The following is a 19,226-nucleotide window of genomic DNA, read 5'->3' on the forward strand; positions in this document are numbered from 1 at the left end:
TGTGTGAATCCCATGGGTGAGTTGTGTCTGAGGGAGAGTAGAAAAAGAAAAGGATTGAGCGGGTCTCCTCTTTGTGATACAGGCTGTTTGTGTGTCTGCCTCGTGGGAGCCAATATCTTGTCCAGATGGAAAGGTATTTGGGGCAGGTAGCACTGCCTGGGGACACTGGTACTCTTTGGGGAAACAGGACTGAGACTCTTTATCTGCCAAAGGGAGTAGTGCAGAACTTTGCCTTGCAGGGAGGTGCCAGAATGGACTGTCCCAGGTCCCCAGGGTAGTGGGTCATTTATGTGGATCTAAATGAAGATTAACTTTGCCTTTAAATGTTGCATAAAGTTACATTTGTTATATAATAAAGTGTGTGTTGAATGTTTTCCTAATGGAGCCATCCGTTGGTGTATTCCAAGATCCCATTAGGTGGAGGCACTGCCATAGAGGTAATTCCCAGTACCCTGTTACCTTGCAAAGGAGACTCAGGATCTGCACTGGTGTTTGGTAAGAATGTACAACCTTGGCACCAGGGGGGGTTGCTCAATAAACTGATTTGAAAGAAATGGATTTAAATGTGCGGCCTTTACACCTACAGCTCCTCATGTGTCCGGTTCATTATTGTTATGTTATTATCCTTCCTATCCCATGTGAGATCAGGAGTAACCAGGACAAATACAACATCCAGTGTTCTGACTTCATTACTTTATTCATCATTATTATTATTTAAGTAATATTGTATTTCCTCAACAAGAACCCCAGGGATGTTGAGGGGGAGAAGAGTCCCAGGTGAGAAGGGGCAAGTGCTGAAATGCTGACTGTTGGGGGTGAATGTGGTTTCCCAGGTGCCTCATGTACAGTAAAATCACCCGAGCCTGAAAATCTAGACACAGAGAGGGAATGGGAATGGGAGTTGTTTGTGGGGGGGGGGGTGACGGATAAATCTGAAAAAAGGGTTTGAAATTAAAGCTTCTACTTTCAAAACTGAGAAAGAATAATTTAGGTGAGACCAACTCTCCTCAGTGTAAAATACCCCACAGGCAGTTACAGAATTGTGTTCCATGGGAAATAGTGGGAAGAATCCTTAAGCCCCTTTATACCCCACCCCCAATCAGTCGAAAATGAGGAAGAGATTGAGATTCTGAACAAGGAAGATGAGCAAGAGACACAGACGGGTCTGGACTGGGAGTCCAAATAGGCCCCGGCACTGCAAGTACTCGGAGACCCCGACATGTCCCATCAGCCTAATAAATAGTGACTATAGTGTCTATGGGACCTTACAGCAGCCCCTTTGGCATTTTCCACAACCCACAGATTGTCAGTCCAGTCCTGGGTCCAGAAGACACAAGTTGTAGAGAAGTTTGGATATAAAGAGATACAGTGAGGAATATGGGGGGCCAGGTCAGTTTTTCATGGAGGGAGGAAGGGGCTGCAAGTAATAATCCAGCCACAATGATGATACTAATGACTGGGTGTCACAACTTGAAAGTCAAGTCTTTCCCATGGTCAGACAGGAACCTCCCCCTGGGTAAGTGAATCCAATCTCCCCCAGTACTTACCCAGGTACAGAGCTCTGATTCTCTGTACTTCCTGCTCCTGGGCTGTTCTCTTTCCCATGGTCAGACAGGAACCTCCCCCTGGGTAAGTGAATCCAATCTCCCCCAGTACTTACCCAGGTACAGAGCTCTGATTCTCTGTACTTCCTGCTCCTGGGCTGTTCTCTTTCCCATGGTCAGACAGGAACCTCCCCCTGGGTAAGTGAATCCAATCTCCCCCAGTACTTACCCAGGTACAGAGCTCTGATTCTCTGTACTTCCTGCTCCTGGGCTGTTCTCTTCCCCATGGTCAGACAGGAACCTCCCCCTGGGTAAGTGAATCTCCCCCAGTACTTACCCAGGTACAGAGCTCTGATTCTCTGTACTTCCTGCTCCTGGGCTGTTCTCTTTCCCATGGTCAGACAGGAACCTCCCCCTGGGTAAGTGAATCTCCCCCAGTACTTACCCAGGTACAGAGCTCTGATTCTCTGTACTTCCTGCTCCTGGGCTGTTCTCTTTCCCATGGTCAGAATGAACTAAACCTTCTGTCATCTGAGCCCAATAGATTTCCTGTTATGATCAATTTGGCTCCTCCACTCTACAAAGCAGCAACCACTGATAGAATAGTGGAAGTGCATTAATATAGTGCTGCCAGAACTGTACAAAGCAACAGGTATAGATGGAATAAGGAAGCTGCATTTCCATGAGACTGTCAGCAGATGGAGCTGTCCCACTGTACAAAGTAACAGGTATGGATGGAATATGGAAGGTGCATTTCCATGAGACCGTCAGCAGATGGAGCTGTCACACCGTACAAAGTAAAAGGTATAGATGGAATATGGAAGGTGCATTTCCATGAGACTGTCAGCAGATGGAGCTGTCACACTGTACAAAGTAACAGGTATGGATGGAATATGGAAGGTGCATTTCCATGAGACTGTCCGCAGATGGAGCTGTCACACCATACAAAGTAACAGGTATAGATGGAACAAGGAAGCTGCATTTCCATGAGACTGTCAGCAGATGGAGCTGTCACACCATACAAAGTAACAGGTATAGATGGAATAAGGAAGCTGCATTTCCATGAGACTGTCAGCAGATGGAGCTGTCACACTGTACAAAGTAACAGGTATAGATGGAACAAGGAAGCTGCATTTCCATGAGACTGTCAGCAGATGGAGCTGTCACACCATACAAAGTAACAGGTATAGATGGAATAAGGAAGCTGCATTTCCATGAGACTGTCAGCAGATGGAGCTGTCACACTGTACAAAGTAACAGGTATAGATGGAACAAGGAAGCTGCATTTCCATGAGACTGTCAGCAGATGGAGCTGTCACACTGTACAAAGTAACAGGTATAGATGGAACAAGGAAGCTGCATTACCATGAGACTGTCAGCAGATGGAGCTGTCACACTGTAACAGGCAGAGTTGGAATATGGGATTTGCTGGCAGTCAGACTGCTCAGTGCACATGGGAGAGGCAGAGGCAACTGTCAGGGAAGCAGTTTCTGGCAGTCAGCGCACAAGAGGCAGAAGCAGGAGAGGGAATGGAGCAGAGTGGTGTGTGGGGGCAGCATTTTCAAGAGGGAGATAGTTACTCAGTACTGCTCTGGGCACCCTGCTATTACTAGAGCTCAGGCAAGTTAGTGGGGTGAGAGTTGGGGGCTGCACAGGGGGTGAGTAGGCATCAGAGGCAGAGATGGAGTCTCTCAGGTCCCTCAGTAACATCAGTGCCCTCCATGAACTGCTCTGTCGCTATAGCAACCTGTCTGGCACCCTAACATGGAACCTTTCCAGCACCAATGGCACCCACAACCTCACAACTGCCAACTGGCCCCCCTGGAACCTCAACTGCACCCCCATATTGGATCGCAAGAAGCCCAGTCCCTCAGGTGAGAAACAGAGACTTTCCCTGTACCTGTACCTGTCATTGTCTGTCTGTCTTCAGCTGAAATGTCCATCTGTCTCACTTCCACATTATGTTAAAGGGGAAATATACCCAAAAACGGAAAATCTGTGCAACTTCCCAATATTCAGCCATTCCTCATTGTCTTCTCTGCACTGCTGCTTCTGACTCCTGATACAACTTCCCAATATCCATTCATTCCTCATTCTCACTGGGATTATAGTTCTGTGTAACTGTCATTGTGTCTGTCCCTTTCTCTTCTCTGCACTGCTGCTTCTGACTCCTGATACAACTTCCCAATATCCATTCATTCCTCATTCTCACTGGGTTTATAGTTCTGTGTAACTGTCATTGTGTCTGTCCCTTTCTCTGCACTGCTGCTTCTGACTCCTGATACAACTTCCCAATATCCATTCATTCCTCATTCTCACTGGGTTTATTATAGTTCTGTGTAACTGTCATTGTGTCTGTCCCTTTCTCTTCTCTGCACTGCTGCTTCTGACTCCTGATACAACTTCCCAATATCCATTTATTCCTCATTCTCACTGGGTTTATAGTTCTGTGTAACTGTCATTGTGTCTGTCCCTTTCTCTGCACTGCTGCCCCTGACTCCTGATACAACTTCCCAATATCCATTCATTCCTCATTCTCACTGGGTTTATAGTTCTGTGTAACTGTCATTGTGTCTGTCCCTTTCTCTGCACTGCTGCTTCTGACTCCTGATACAACTTCCCAATATCCATTCATTCCTCATTCTCACTGGGTTTATAGTTCTGTGTAACTGTCATTGTGTCTGTCCCTTTCTCTGCACTGCTGCTTCTGACTCCTGATACAACTTCCCAATATCCATTCATTCCTCATTCTCACTGGGTTTATAGTTCTGTGTAACTGTCATTGTGTCTGTCCCTTTCTCTTCTCTGCACTGCTGCTTCTGACTCCTGATACAACTTCCCAATATCCATTCATTCCTCATTCTCACTGGGTTTATAGTTCTGTGTAACTGTCATTGGGGCTCATTTATCAACACTGGGCAAATTTGCCCATTAGCAGTTACCTATAGCAACCAATCAGTGATTAGCTTTTTGAAGTCAGCTGCAAGCAGAACAATGAATGCAGCAATCTGATTGGTTGTCATGGGTTACTGCCCATGGGCAAATTTGCCTAGTGTTGATAAATGACCCCCATTGTGTCTGTCCCTTTCTCTTCTCTGCACTGCTGCCTCTGACTCCTGATACAACTTCCCAATATCCATTCATTCCTCATTCTCACTGGGTTTATAGTTCTGTGTAACTGTCATTGTGTCTGTCCCTTTCTCTTCTCTGCACTGCTGCTTCTGACTCCTGATACAACTTCCCAATATCCATTCATTCCTCATTCTCACTGGGTTTATAGTTCTGTGTAACTGTCATTGTGTCTGTCCCTTTCTCTTCTCTGCACTGCTGCTTCTGACTCCTGATACAACTTCCCAATATCCATTCATTCCTCATTCTCACTGGGTTTATAGTTCTGTGTAACTGTCATTGTGTCTGTCCCTTTCTCTGCACTGCTGCTTCTGACTCCTGATACAACTTCCCAATATCCATTCATTCCTCATTCTCACTGGGTTTATAGTTCTGTGTAACTGTCATTGTGTCTGTCCCTTTCTCTTCTCTGCACTGCTGCTTCTGACTCCTGATACAACTTCCCAATATCCATTCATTCCTCATTCTCACTGGGTTTATAGTTCTGTGTAACTGTCATTGTGTCTGTCCCTTTCTCTGCACTGCTGCTTCTGACTCCTGATACAACTTCCCAATATCCATTCATTCCTCATTCTCACTGGGTTTATAGCTCTGTTATATATAGTGATCATATCCCCCTTATATATTTATATATAGTGATCATATCCCCTTATATATTTATATATAGTGATCATATCCCCTTATATATTTATATATAGTGATCATATCCCCTTATATATTTATATATATTGACCAAATCCCCCTTATATATTTATATATAGTGATCATATCCCCTTATATATTTATATATAGTGATCATATCCCCTTATATATTTATATATAGTGATCATATCCCCTTATATATTTATATATATTGATCAAATCCCCCTTATATATTTATATATAGTGATCATATCCCCCTTATATATTTATATATAGTGATCATATCCCTTATATATTTATATATAGTGATCATATCCCCTTATATATTTATATATAGTGATCATATCCCCTTATATATTTATATATAGTGATCATATCCCCTTATATATTTATATAGTGATCATATCCCTTATATATTTATATATAGTGATCATATCCCCTTATATATTTATATATAGTGATCATATCCCCTTATATATTTATATATAGTGATCATATCCCCTTATATATTTATATAGTGATCATATCCCTTATATATTTATATATAGTGATCATATCCCCTTATATATTTATATATAGTGATCATATTCCCCTTATATATTTATATATAGTGATCATATCCCTTATATATTTATATAGTGATCATATCCCTTATATATTTATATATAGTGATCATATCCCCTTATATATTTATATATAGTGATCATATCCCCTTATATATTTATATATAGTGATCGTATCCCCTTATATATTTATATATAGTGATCATATTCCCCTTATATATTTATATATAGTGATCATATCCCCTTATATATTTATATAGTGATCATATCCCCTTATATATTTATATATAGTGATCATATCCCCTTATATATTTATATATAGTGATCATATCCCCTTATATATTTATATATAGTGATCATATCCCTTATATATTTATATATAGTGATCATATCCCCTTATATATTTATATATAGTGATCATATCCCCTTATATATTTATATATAGTGATCATATCCCTTATATATTTATATAGTGATCATATCCCTTATATATTTATATATAGTGATCATATCCCCTTATATATTTATATATAGTGATCATATTCCCCTTATATATTTATATATAGTGATCATATCCCCTTATATATTTATATAGTGATCATATCCCTTATATATTTATATATAGTGATCATATCCCCTTATATATTTATATATAGTGATCATATTCCCCTTATATATTTATATATAGTGATCATATCCCCTTATATATTATATAGTGATCATATCCCCTTATATATTTATATATAGTGATCATATCCCCTTATATATTTATATATAGTGATCATATCCCCTTATATATTTATATATAGTGATCATATCCCCTTATATATTTATATATAGTGATCATATCCCCTTATATATTTATATATAGTGATCATATCCCCTTATATATTTATATATAGTGATCATATCCCCTTATATATTTATATATAGTGATCATATCCCCCTTATATATTTATATATAGTGATCATATCCCACTATCATGGAATCATTCAGTGCTATGATTTTGGTGTTTGTCTGTGAAGCTCGGTGATGGCAGAAGTAAAAAGCTTTGGAAATACAGAATGTAATGTTTTGAATAAGATGTAATTCTAATAATAAATATATAATTAAGAGAACAATGGGAGTGCAATGAGTAATTAATTTGCCCAGTTGTGTCAGTCCCAAAATAAATGAAAGTTTAATGAATAAATAAAAAAACATAGAGAGCTGAAGTCCCACAAACAGTAATATTGGGATGACTTTCCTGACTCGGGGTGCAGTGTGTTACACTGATTAGATTTCCTTGGGGACCACACAGGGTCACTGAGCTGCTCATACACTCGGCTGTGAGGGACCAGACCACTGGCTCTTGTTGGAAGTCTCACTGCCAGTAATGAGTGCAAGCTCTTGGCAGCTGATTCAGTGTTATACGTGGGGGTGCTGTTATGAGCTAAGGGGGCCCAGTCTGAAGGTCAGTTAGGGGGAGATTTGGGGTGAGTGTTTATTTGTACCCTGGGTACCCCTGGAACTATAACAGGGTGACACCCCAATGTTTCTATATATCTGTAACCTTGCTATGAGCTATGGGGGCCCAGTCTGAAGGCCAGTTAGGGGGAGATTTGGGGTGAGTGATTATTTGTACCCTGGGTACCCCTGGAACTATAGCAGGATGACACCCCAATGTTTCTATATATCTGTAACCTTGTTATGAGCTAAGGCTGATACATTAGATAGGTACAAGGAAGGGTCGGATGCTTTATTCACCAGTAGCTCCTCCCAGCAGACAGGAGGGAGCCAATGAGATTAGAGGAGGGAAAGGGGTGTTACAGGGAGAGCTGGGAAGTGAATCAGGGGTACAGGCTGATACATTAGATAGGTACAAGGAAGGGTCGGATGCTTTATTCACCAGTAGCTCCTCCCAGCAGACAGGAGGGAGCCAATGAGATTAGAGGAGGGAAAGGGGTGTTACAGGGAGAGCTGGGAAGTTGTTACCTCTATTACTTCCCCCAACTGAGAATTGAAATGAGATTTATGTGAAACCCATGTTTGTCTCCCCTCAGACCTGAACCTGTGGGTGCGGATCGTGATGTACAGCGTCATCTTCCTGCTGAGCGTTTTCGGCAACACCCTGATCATTATTGTGTTAGTGATGAACAAACGTCTCCGCACCATCACCAACTCCTTCCTCCTGTCTCTGGCCCTCAGTGACCTCATGGTGGCCGTACTCTGCATGCCCTTCACCCTCATCCCCAACCTCATGGAGAACTTCATCTTCGGGGAGGTCATATGCCGGGCAGCCGCCTACTTCATGGGTGAGACCCCCGGCCATTCCTGCAATGGCAACTTGTGTTTCCAGCCAATAAAAACAGATAATCATGACATGTCCCCTGGGTGCCCCCCCCCCAAATCTGCTGAGCTTGCACTCTAGGGTTAGGGTTAGGGATCCACACTCTGGGACAGTTTCATCAGGAACCCATTAACCTGCCTCGGTGTGTTTGGAGTATAGTAGTGCCCAGGGTAGAATGGAATCCCCCCGCACACATACAGGGGGAATATTCAGACCCCATAAAGTTAGTGCCCAGGGCAGAATAGAACCCAGGCAGAAGTGTCAGCTAATGACCCACAATATTGAGTTAAGAGTTAAGGAAGGCCTTGACCACCAGAGCTTACAATCTATTTTGTACTTAATTGCAGGCCTATCTGTCAGCGTCTCCACATTCAACCTTGTGGCCATCTCCATTGAGCGCTACAGTGCCATCTGTAACCCACTGAAATCCCGGGTCTGGCAGACTCGATCCCACGCCTACCGGGTGATTGCCGCTACCTGGGTCCTGTCCAGCATTATAATGATCCCGTATCTGGTCTACAACAAGACCGTAACGTTTCCCATGAAGGACCGGAGAGTCGGACACCAGTGTCGCCTGGTTTGGCCCAGTAAGCAGGTGCAGCAGGCATGGTAAGGGTTAATAATCCTACTGTTTCATGGGGATCTGCTCTCAGCCAATCAGGACAACTCTTTCCTTTCTTACAGCTCCCATGTTACCCCCAGCTCATTGCTGCCTTTTTTTAGGGTAAATATTACCTGAGTACAGATGATTTTTCTTTAATTGCTAATAAATGTTACGTGCAGGAATGTGGCACAGATAATGACCGACTGGACTCCCAAGGGCATCAGGACTAGTGTTTGCCCAGAGATAAGCAGCACTAGTTTCAAAAAGATCCAAGGGCAGTTACTTTATCTTTACTTTCCCTTTACATGGCTGGGATTGACCCTAAGGGGCATTTATAATTGCCCCCCATGTACCTGCACCCTCCCAATGTGTGCCACATATTATATATATATATATATTTATACCAATATCTCACTGGTTTCTCTGCTCCTTCTAATCAATAGTTACAGTGTTTGGGCATGTTGATAATAAAGAAGCTGTGGCTTCTCCCCTGGGGCCAGTGCAAGTGAAAGAAGCGGCTGCAGTAAAGACCTGGCAGAGCATTAAACAGGAGCAAACCCACAATCTGCTGATGTCCATGAGTTCAACACTTCAGCCTCTCATTGCAGCAAAGGATTATTAGAAATTAACATTTTATTTTCACTTTTTTATGTTGGCCAATTACTTGTGAGCCCCTGAAATGAAGAGATTGTGTTAAAAAAGGCTTTTAGTTCATCACATTTTTATACAATCTTTTTCTTCAACCCACTGAATTAAAGCTGAAAGTCTGCAGTTCAACTGCATCTGAGTTGTTTCATTTAAAATTCATTGTGGTCATGTACAGAACCAAAATTAGAAAATGTATGGACCTACCTGTATGTCCTTTTCTCAAGCCTCCCCTACAGGGACCTCCTCCTCTTCCTTAATTGATCTTTCTCTTGCCTCCACTATAGGTACGTCCTACTCCTTACTATCCTCTTCTTCATACCTGGGGTGGTGATGATCGTGGCCTATGGACTTATCTCCCGGGAGCTGTACAGGGGCATCCAGTTTGAGATGGACCTCAACAAAGAAGCAAAAGGTCTCAGAGCAAGCAGTATAGAAACATGTCACTGAGTAGAGTTCAAGTAGAATGTACAATTCCCAATTATTCACAGATTCATATGGAAATATTGAGCTCTTGCACCTCGGGTCTTAACTATTTAACTTATTGGATTTTGTAGTAGAAGTTTAATCAATATAATGTATATAATTTGGCACAGTTGTCTGGTAAGTCTGACCTCTGTCATCTATCCATACTACATTTCCAGCTGGAGGGTTATACGTTGGATTTAAATTATTTTATACCTATTGGCTGCTTTACATTTCACTGCTGTATATACTAGAGCATTACATCTGCATTTCAGCTGAACACCACCGAGATAATTCATGTTAGTGGACAATTTTGGAGACTATGTGTAGCTCTACATTTAACATATGCTTTATTTACTCAATGGAATATTTATGTTTTGTAGCTCACAAAAATGGAGTCTCAACTCCAACCACCATTCCGAGCGGTGATGAGGGAGACGGCTGTTACATTCAGGTCACCAAGAGGCGCAACACCATGGAGATGTCCACATTGACTCCAAGTGTCTGCACCAAGATGGATCGAGCACGGATCAACAACTCAGAAGCCAAACTCATGGCTAAAAAGCGTGTGATTCGAATGCTTATTGTCATCGTGGCCATGTTCTTCATATGCTGGATGCCCATTTTCGTAGCCAACACTTGGAAGGCCTTCGATGAATTATCTGCTTTCAACACCCTGACGGGAGCACCCATCTCTTTTATCCACCTCCTGAGTTACACATCAGCTTGCGTCAACCCTCTCATCTACTGCTTCATGAACAAGCGTTTCCGTAAGGCCTTTCTGGGCACGTTTTCCAGCTGTATCAAGCCGTGCCGCAATTTCCGTGATACAGATGAAGACATTGCAGCCACAGGAGCATCTCTCTCTAAATTCAGTTATACTACTGTTAGCAGCTTGGGCCCTGCTTGAAAACCACTTACTATATCTGATAGCCCACAGATCATGATAACTTTCTATTGTTATGTCCTCCTCTGTTCTGAGGGACCCTAAGTTTAGGGGGGTAAATTGTGTGCTCTTCATAATTACACCCTCAAACATTTCTGAGGAACTATAAACAATGAGTGTTCTGCATAGTTACATGCTCCCACGGTCCTGAGAGTTAGAAAGCTACATGTGTGTCCATTCTTACCAAGGAAGATTAAAGGAAGAATGTTCTTCACCATGGCTACACGATCAAGCAGTGCAGAGGAACTGGAAACTCTGTTTGTTCTCCAAAGTTGCATCCTCATAAAATTCTGAGAACCAATGAACTACTGTATGTGGATTCTTTTGGCATATTGTCAAACATTTCTAAGGAACAATTAGTTCTGCATGCTCTCCATATTTGGGAGGAACTATAAGCTGTATGCCTCAATATTGTCAATTGTGGGGAACTGTAAACTCCTATGTGTATTTCTTGTGCAGGAATTATAAAACAATTCTGAGGGAACCTGCACCACTCCATCATAAGTATAGACCACATCAGCACCAGTTCTGAGGTTATCATCTTACATATACTCTTACAAAAACACTGGGTTCTCCATACAGGAACCTCAAATTGTTTAAAGTTGGACTTGCACAATATTATGTTCTCGTATGATTTCAGTTTCCTGACCTTGAAGCTAAAGACATTAGGCTATTGCTAATTATTGCCAGGTATTTATATAGCATGGACACATTTCCACAGAACTAATACATCATGCACATCAGCTGCTGCCCCAGGGGAGCTTGCAGTCTAAGGTCCCTATAATATATTAGTAGGAAGAAGCAAAAATTTCTTGTACATAGTGTCAAAGCTGGAGTTGAACTTAAGACCCCAGAGGTATAAGGCAGAAGTTCAGCACTGTAACTGCCTATTGGCTTGTGTTTGTGAAGATTCTCATTCATCCAGATCATGGTATATCTGTAGAAATAAGTCAAATCAACTGGACAGGTGAAACGTCTTCAAGGAGAAAAAACACAGCAAGTCCAGTTGATTTGACTTATTTCTACAGATATGCCTATTGGCTTGTTGCTTTGATAGGAGTGTGTATGTGTTCCATCTATATTTATATTATAATGTTGTCCATGGCCCATGCTTACCATTGCTTGCAGAAGAGACATTATTCTGGATATTATCCTACTGTAGACCAAGATTGAATTCTAATTTTTGTTGTTAGAATCAGAGCCCATATTGCAGGGAGAATCCTATGGTGCCAGTGCTTAATAGAGTGAGTTGGACAGAACCCGCTAGTCTCTATGCCTGATCTGCTTTATTAACTCCACCGTGAAAAAGTGATGAATTGCTTTATCTCTTCCTGTCCCCCCAGGTAAAGATTCTGTCTTGTGGGTCATTTCCCGCTGCCACTTTATGATAAATATTTTAAAAGCCACAGTGAATAATTAAATGCTCGTTACACTTCCATTTCAAGCCTGTCTTGGAGTTATCGGGGCCTTGGAAAGCTTCCCGGTCGCTTGTGGAACAGTCCAGTACATCTCACACTTGATTGGCCCAGAAGGGATGAGAAACTGCAAGAGATTAACGGATGAGGGGGTATCAGTGAGGGAAACACATCAAATTCACAAGATTTGTAGGTTTCCTATAGGGGATACAACACATGGCACTGGCCTTTAGCCCTAATAAATACAGATAATAACAGGAAATAACATGTTGACCCATTTAATTAATCTTAATCAACTATTGCTTTGTATCTATTCACTCAATGTTTGTATTTCATTACTGTTTCCATTTTGTTGTTTTATATTCCCTTTAAGATTTGATGTTTCCAGGTCTAATCACCCCCCATTGCTGGACATGCTTCTCCCCTGAACTCTGTGAATTCCTTGTTACCAAAGCCCCTTCTCTCCTGTATGTTTCACTAATGAAGGAGTTGTTCCAGATATTATTTGTATTACCATAAATTATCCTTAGTGTTGTAGTATCTGATTTGCTTTGTCCCCCAGTTTTCCGTAGGCACCATTATTCTTCCAATCATGCTGTGTAAGTAGAACAATAGTTATACATGGTAAAGACTGTTGGCTGGTATGGATCCTTGTGCCAGACTGTTAGTTTGTATAGATCCATGGAACCGACTGTTGGCTTGTATAGATCCACAGAGTAGATGATGATATAGATCCAAGTATAGATCCATAAAGCAAACCGTTTGCTGATTTAGACCCATGGGACAGATTGTTGGCTTGTATAGTGGCTTGTGTCGATACATTGTGCAGCCTGTTAACAGGTAAAGATCCTGATAGCTGCAATTCAGCAGGTGACAGATTAGCTCTATAGAACACCATTGTATCTGCTTTGTAGGCTGTGCCATTTAGCCCATTTCAGATTAAATAGCTGCCCCATGGCTACACAGCAGTTTATTTATGGAAATTATTGTAGAGTTTCTGAAGCAAAAACATCAGTTGTACCAGTGCAGGGCAACAGGACATTATATTTTTAAATCACCTTTAGATGTTCTTCAATATTTCTGAAGATAAAGCTGATTTCATGTAGTATATCACATTATGCAGCCCCTGGAAGAGTCACATGTGGATGAAAACTGCAGAATAACTGGGACAATATAGGGGGAATGTAACAAGTCTTGTGTGTTCTTGAGTGACATTGCTATAGTTCAGCCTCCAGGACAAACAGCCTCAATATCCCTTCACTGTAGATACTTCTGTTCTTCTTATCTGCACCGTAAAGACTGACTGACCCATACTGTAGACCCATACTGTACTCCAACGGATCAGCCTGCATGGCACTGGCCTATAGAGTATCACATTGGATACTACTGGTTCATCAAAGTATAGTGGCTTTCCTCGTTGGCTTATTTGGGGTACTTAATGTTTCCTCTTCAACCTACCTCTAAAAGGGGAATTATTTTCCATGTGTTTACACAAAATGAAATAATTGCACAGCCATTTTCATGCCAAACAAGCCTAGATTTTACAGGTGTGTAAATAGAAGCATTGGGGGGTTTCCCCTACTGTGTATAGAGGTGCATAGTGATTGGTGTTCACCCTGGGGTAACATTCTCTGAGTGCCAGCTCTAAGAACACGTTGCTGTAATTGTGCCAGTTGATGTGAGTGTGTTAATTATCTTGGGGGGAGTGGACTGTGAAACTCCTTCTGATGTACCAGCAAACTATGGTCTTTATGTTTAGTATGGACTTAATTGTGCAGAAGAGATATTACAGTATTGTGCAAGAAGCATTAGATAGTATTGTGTCTATATCATGGGACCCTAACTTGCAGTCAACCCCCTTCTATCCCACCACTCACAGCCTCTCCCAACAGCCCCAGTCCTTCTTGAATTATCTTCTCAACTGTCACTCTCTTTTAAACTTCCGTAGAAAACTCTTTCCTAATTAGGGACCCATTTGGGCAGATTTTGTTAATCTTGAAATACTTACTACCCAGGGAAGAAGACCCCTTATATCTGTAAGTGAGTTCCAACTTTTGTCTACAGGATCACTTTTACTTTGATTGGTCAACATGTCAAAGCAGTGGCCTCAGATGTCCTTCAGATGCAAGATTTGTAGATGTGTTTCCTCTTTGCAGTATTTTATCTATTGAATTGACTATATAACAATAAGTCTATTGGTTGGGGGGGGTAGAATAGTTGCCAAAGTAACAGCTGGTGAATTGATTCATGTTGATGTCTCTATGTTTCTATCAGTGGCAACTGATGTACATGTGATGGTGTTAGTGACCTGCTCTTGCCTTCAGTATTTTGACAGTTCTCTGTGCAATGGATGTTGGACTTCATGTGATGATTGGTCTTGTGTAATTTACAGAGCCAGAACTTTTTAAAAGTTATAAAAATTGTTCCACAACCTTGTATTATTATTTATCAAACTCATGATTATTCCGTCTGCCATCCAAACTTGACTCTACATTCATTCATGTTTCCGAACCTTCCCAAAGTAACATCAGCTCTCTCTGGTCCCATGGAAATTGTTAGGCATCTGACCACTATGAAACCCAGTAAAGCTGGAGGAGAATTCTTCATCTAATCGTGTTGTAAGACCTCCTGGATTGTTAGAGGAACTCTTCTAAGCCTGAGGCTGAAGGGCCAAGGGACTGACTTCAGTTGAAGGTATTGAGAATATTCTCTCATTACTGTATTCCTTGTGTTTGTATTTATGTGGCCAATTCTGTGCTTTAAGAAAGGCCTGAACCGTGTTGCCCTGGTAATAAAGTTGTTTTGTGTAACTAAGGGTCTAACTTTCTACCTTCTAATTCCATAATGTGTTTAGTCCTGATATGAGAATAGAGAAGCTCTAATCTTGCACAACTTTTAGAACCCTCACCCACCATGAAGGCAATGTAGCATCTTCAGTAGGAGGGATCCAGGAGCCCAAATGACCACAGGTAACTCAACCTGAGCTTGCTACTGCTCCTCACCTGATATATAAGGAAAGTAAAAGCTCAGAACAAAGAGGAATTCAGTTGTTTGACAGTTGAACTCTGTCCCCGTCCAGCAGATCCAGTAATAAGATCTTTGCTGTTCTTGAGTTGTTTTTAATAAACCAATTTGAGAAAAAATCCAGAGAATTGGTCTGTGCCCAATAAATCACTTACTGAGCCCATGAATGTTAAAGCTCCTTCTGGTCTATCTGAGCTCTCATCCCTGGGATTAGACCAAAGCTCTAACTGACAAACCTGTTTTATCCACTAAATATTTAGTGCAAAATATGGAACAATTCACCATGTTCTTTATCCACAAAACAACATCTATATATATTTATATATCTGCACGACTCACGTCTTACACCCTTACACTGCGGTCACTTTATCAGGAGCAGGTAACAAGCTCTGCCTCCCTCGGGGGGCTCTGTGGAACCACCACATACACTCACTATACTACGGGAGAAGGGGATCACACTCAGTAATAGGAAACTAATTTGGCTAAAAGGAGACATGGTGCTATAGCCAGGGGACTATCCCAATGCAGTGGCATAGCTGTAGCCCAGAAGCATTAGGGCCTATATTGAAGGCAAGGGCAATTTAAAATAAATTGTAATCATGTAAACATACAACAAATAATTTAGCTGACATGTGCTGGTTTATTGCATGAGGCGATATTTGGCTTTAATTTTGTCTTGGAAACAGGAATGGGGCCCCTTCCCACCAGCAAACCTGACGCCTGCTCCTTGCCCTGCACCAGTCTGTATTTTACCATAACATTATAATATAATATAACATATAATATAGCTCTGGCTGAAGGAACTAAGGTAATTGGGTGGCTCCCAAATCCAGCAAAATCCAAGCTTTCTAGGGGATTGTTCTGGATTAGTTAGCGAGTTATACAAGTTGCAGTGTCCAGCTGGGGATTCTGGGAATAACAACTGGAGCAGGTTTAATTGTTAATGAAAGGACCTTCGCCCCTGCAGCCAGAGAATAAGTTGTGCGGACACAATGATTTCCCAACAAAGCCGTGAGGTTCCTTATTAATTGAGGATCACAAAGCCTCAAACAAAGTCTCCTTGCAGCAGGGGTGCGTGACATCACCAGGGTGAGAGGGCCACAGATATGAGACAGCTGATACAGGCACCGGTGACCGTCGGGGTTGTAGTGATTAAATAAAAAGCTTTTGTGAGCCCTGCAGGCACCGTAATGAGGAGAGATAAGAGCTGGATTAGGGAGCGGCACCAGGTGCCAGTTTGTCCATTACAAGGGTAAATGTATTTGCTGAGATTGTGTTTGGCTTGTGATTGTGGGAACCAGCTGGGAGTGTTACTGTGCACGGTGGGACCACTCTCCTACCTTTAAGGCAATCTATGTGTGTAAGGACCTTGCCCTGCAGCAATGCTATAGCCAAAATGCAAAAAGATAGAGACCGTAGAACAAGATGGAGACAGTAGGACACGATGACAACAGTAGGGCAAGATGGAGAGAGTAGGACAAGATGGAGACAGTAGAACAAGATGGAGACAGAAGGGCAATATAGAGACAGTAGGATAACATGGAAAGCGTAGAACAAGGAGAGTAGCGCAAGGTGGAAACAGTGGACAAGAAAATGAGTAGGGTAGGGCAAGATTGGTAAGATATGGTAAGATAGTTATAGAAAGGCATGATGAAGACTATAGAAGGAGATAGTAGGGACAGTAAGATTGTGACAGCAGGACAGGATGGATATAGTGGTCCAAGGCAAGGGACTAGTGTAAAATGGTTGGAGTAAACCGATATTATATGAGTTGCCCAATGTTGCATTGTTTAACTGTACAACTCTCAGCAGCCTTGGCTGAATGAAGGCTTTCAGGGTATGATGGGAGTTGTGGTTCAGCTGAAGGACTGTTGGCTGATCAGTGCTACTATAAATAAATGAAAGCCCTCACATGTTTTGCCCACATTCCCAGAATGCCGTGTCCTACACCAACTCCTGACACCCAGACCAGAGTCCCTCATGGGATATTTATGAGTTGGGGACGTTATTGTGAGACAATGTCACAATGTTTCATGAAATCTGAGGAGCAGAGTGTGGGGGTCACATGATTATGTGTTGCTGATACAACTGCATCTTGTGATACTGAATATGATCATTTATTGTGTTATTCATGGGGCTCATGTCATACAGGACTGACCCACTGTCTCTGGGGGTGACACTCCCTGTTCTCTCACAAACACCTGACACAGAGTATAGAACATTTATATATAGTGATATTTTATACCCCTGATCCTGCACTTGTATCCGCTCATGGTGTTCTTGGTCTCTACCAGGATTTCCCAAAATGATTTACAGTAAAGTCCCCTCGGATAAAGTTTGGGAAATTCTTAATGTATTGGGTCCCCCCAGAACTGTGTCCTGATTCACAAACACAATATAAAAGGTTTCCCTGGAAATGACACCAGAACCAACACTGGCACCCCCCTATTTATTTACTCTCTGTAAATATCCATGTTCTTCTGTGAAACAATCTGCCACTCACCCCAACGCTACTCTCATTAATAAATCCTATAACCTGACTGTCCTTACAGCAAAGAACCCCTTCCTATGCTGATGGTGAGATCTCCTTTCCTCCCCACCAATGAATCACTCATTCCCCCTCTCTTGGTAGATAATCCCATAACCTTACTGTCCTTACAGTAAAGAACCCCTTCCTATGCTGATGGTGAGATCTCCTTTCCTCCCCACCAATGACTCACTCATTCCCCTCTCTTGGTAGGGAATCCCATAACCTGACTGCCCTTACAGTAAAGAACCCCTTCCTATGCTGATGGTGAGATCTCCTTTCCTCCCCACCAATGAATCACTCATTCCCCTCTCTTGGTAGGGAATCCCATAACCTGACTGCCCTTACAGTAAAGAACCCCTTCCTATGCTGATGGTGAGATCTCCTTTCCTCTGTGTTTTATATCTGGGGGGTCCCTATTAAGCCCTGGGGCCCATGTTACAGATGAGACTTGATTCCCCCAGAAGGAGAGGATCATTAGAGTGTGAGTGTTGGGGGTGTCATTGTGTAGCAGGGGTGACACATGATTGACGGCTGTCTCATTAGAGAGACTCTGGTTATGAAGAAGTGAATAATGAGTCACAGACTTATCAATAAACTCGGCTGAATCCCAGAGAATAAAGAGAGAAATAAATGAGAGACAGTTGGGCTGAGGGGGAGATGATCTGATATGGGGGCTGTTAAATGAGTTTTGTGCAGTGGGTAAAGCTCCCATTGTGTGACTGGCACCCCCCCCCCCCCTTATCACAATATATAATAAAATCCTCACCCACAATCACCAGCCCCAACCCAGGGGAGAATTAATAGAGAATCAGTCATTTTTAGCCATATTCATTGTTGGGGTTTAGTTCTCTTTTAACCCCATTGTTGGAGGTTTCCAGGCAGCATTGCAGAGATGTGGTTTCCCATTGAGCTTTTTACCTGCCGGGGGATTGTGGACCCCCAGTACTGTGTAAGAGAATTGCCTTGTGCAAGTGACAGGGAAGGGCCCCCCAGCTGCTGAGAGAAGTATCAAGAAAACAGAGAATCTATTATGGGACAAACGTGCCCTACCCCCTTTATTAGCTGAAAGCCCCCGCTCCTTGTCCCCAGATCAGTAATTGAGCCTCTGGGTGCCTCATTGTAGCAGACTGAGCACCAACACCTCATAGTAAGTAGGAAAGAATAAGGTCAATGTTTTTACTTACTCACAATTATTTAATTACATTCCAAGAACCAAGATGCCCACTAAGGGTGTAGTTCAACTATAACAAGAATAGGAGGGAGGGACAAAAGTCCATTAGGATCAACCCCTCGAAATAAACCCAGTGCACATACAATATATACTCACCCCAACCCTCCATACACTTGTATATACAGTATATATATATATATATGGGAACTGGATTGGCC

General features: G+C 42.1%; 1 protein-coding gene across 1 annotated transcript; it reads left to right on the forward strand.

The window, feature by feature from the left end:
- Positions 1–3,225: 3,225 nt before the first annotated feature.
- Positions 3,226–10,832, forward strand: cckbr.L (CCKBR cholecystokinin B receptor L homeolog). Its single transcript, NM_001085808.1, is given in 5 exon segments — positions 3,226–3,418; positions 7,922–8,173; positions 8,556–8,817; positions 9,745–9,872; positions 10,306–10,832. Coding segments are annotated over 5 exon segments (1,362 nt in total).
- Positions 10,833–19,226: the final 8,394 nt, after the last annotated feature.

This window comes from Xenopus laevis, chromosome 2L (assembly GCF_017654675.1).
Source record: "Xenopus laevis strain J_2021 chromosome 2L, Xenopus_laevis_v10.1, whole genome shotgun sequence".
NCBI classification, from domain to species: domain Eukaryota; kingdom Metazoa; phylum Chordata; class Amphibia; order Anura; family Pipidae; genus Xenopus; species Xenopus laevis.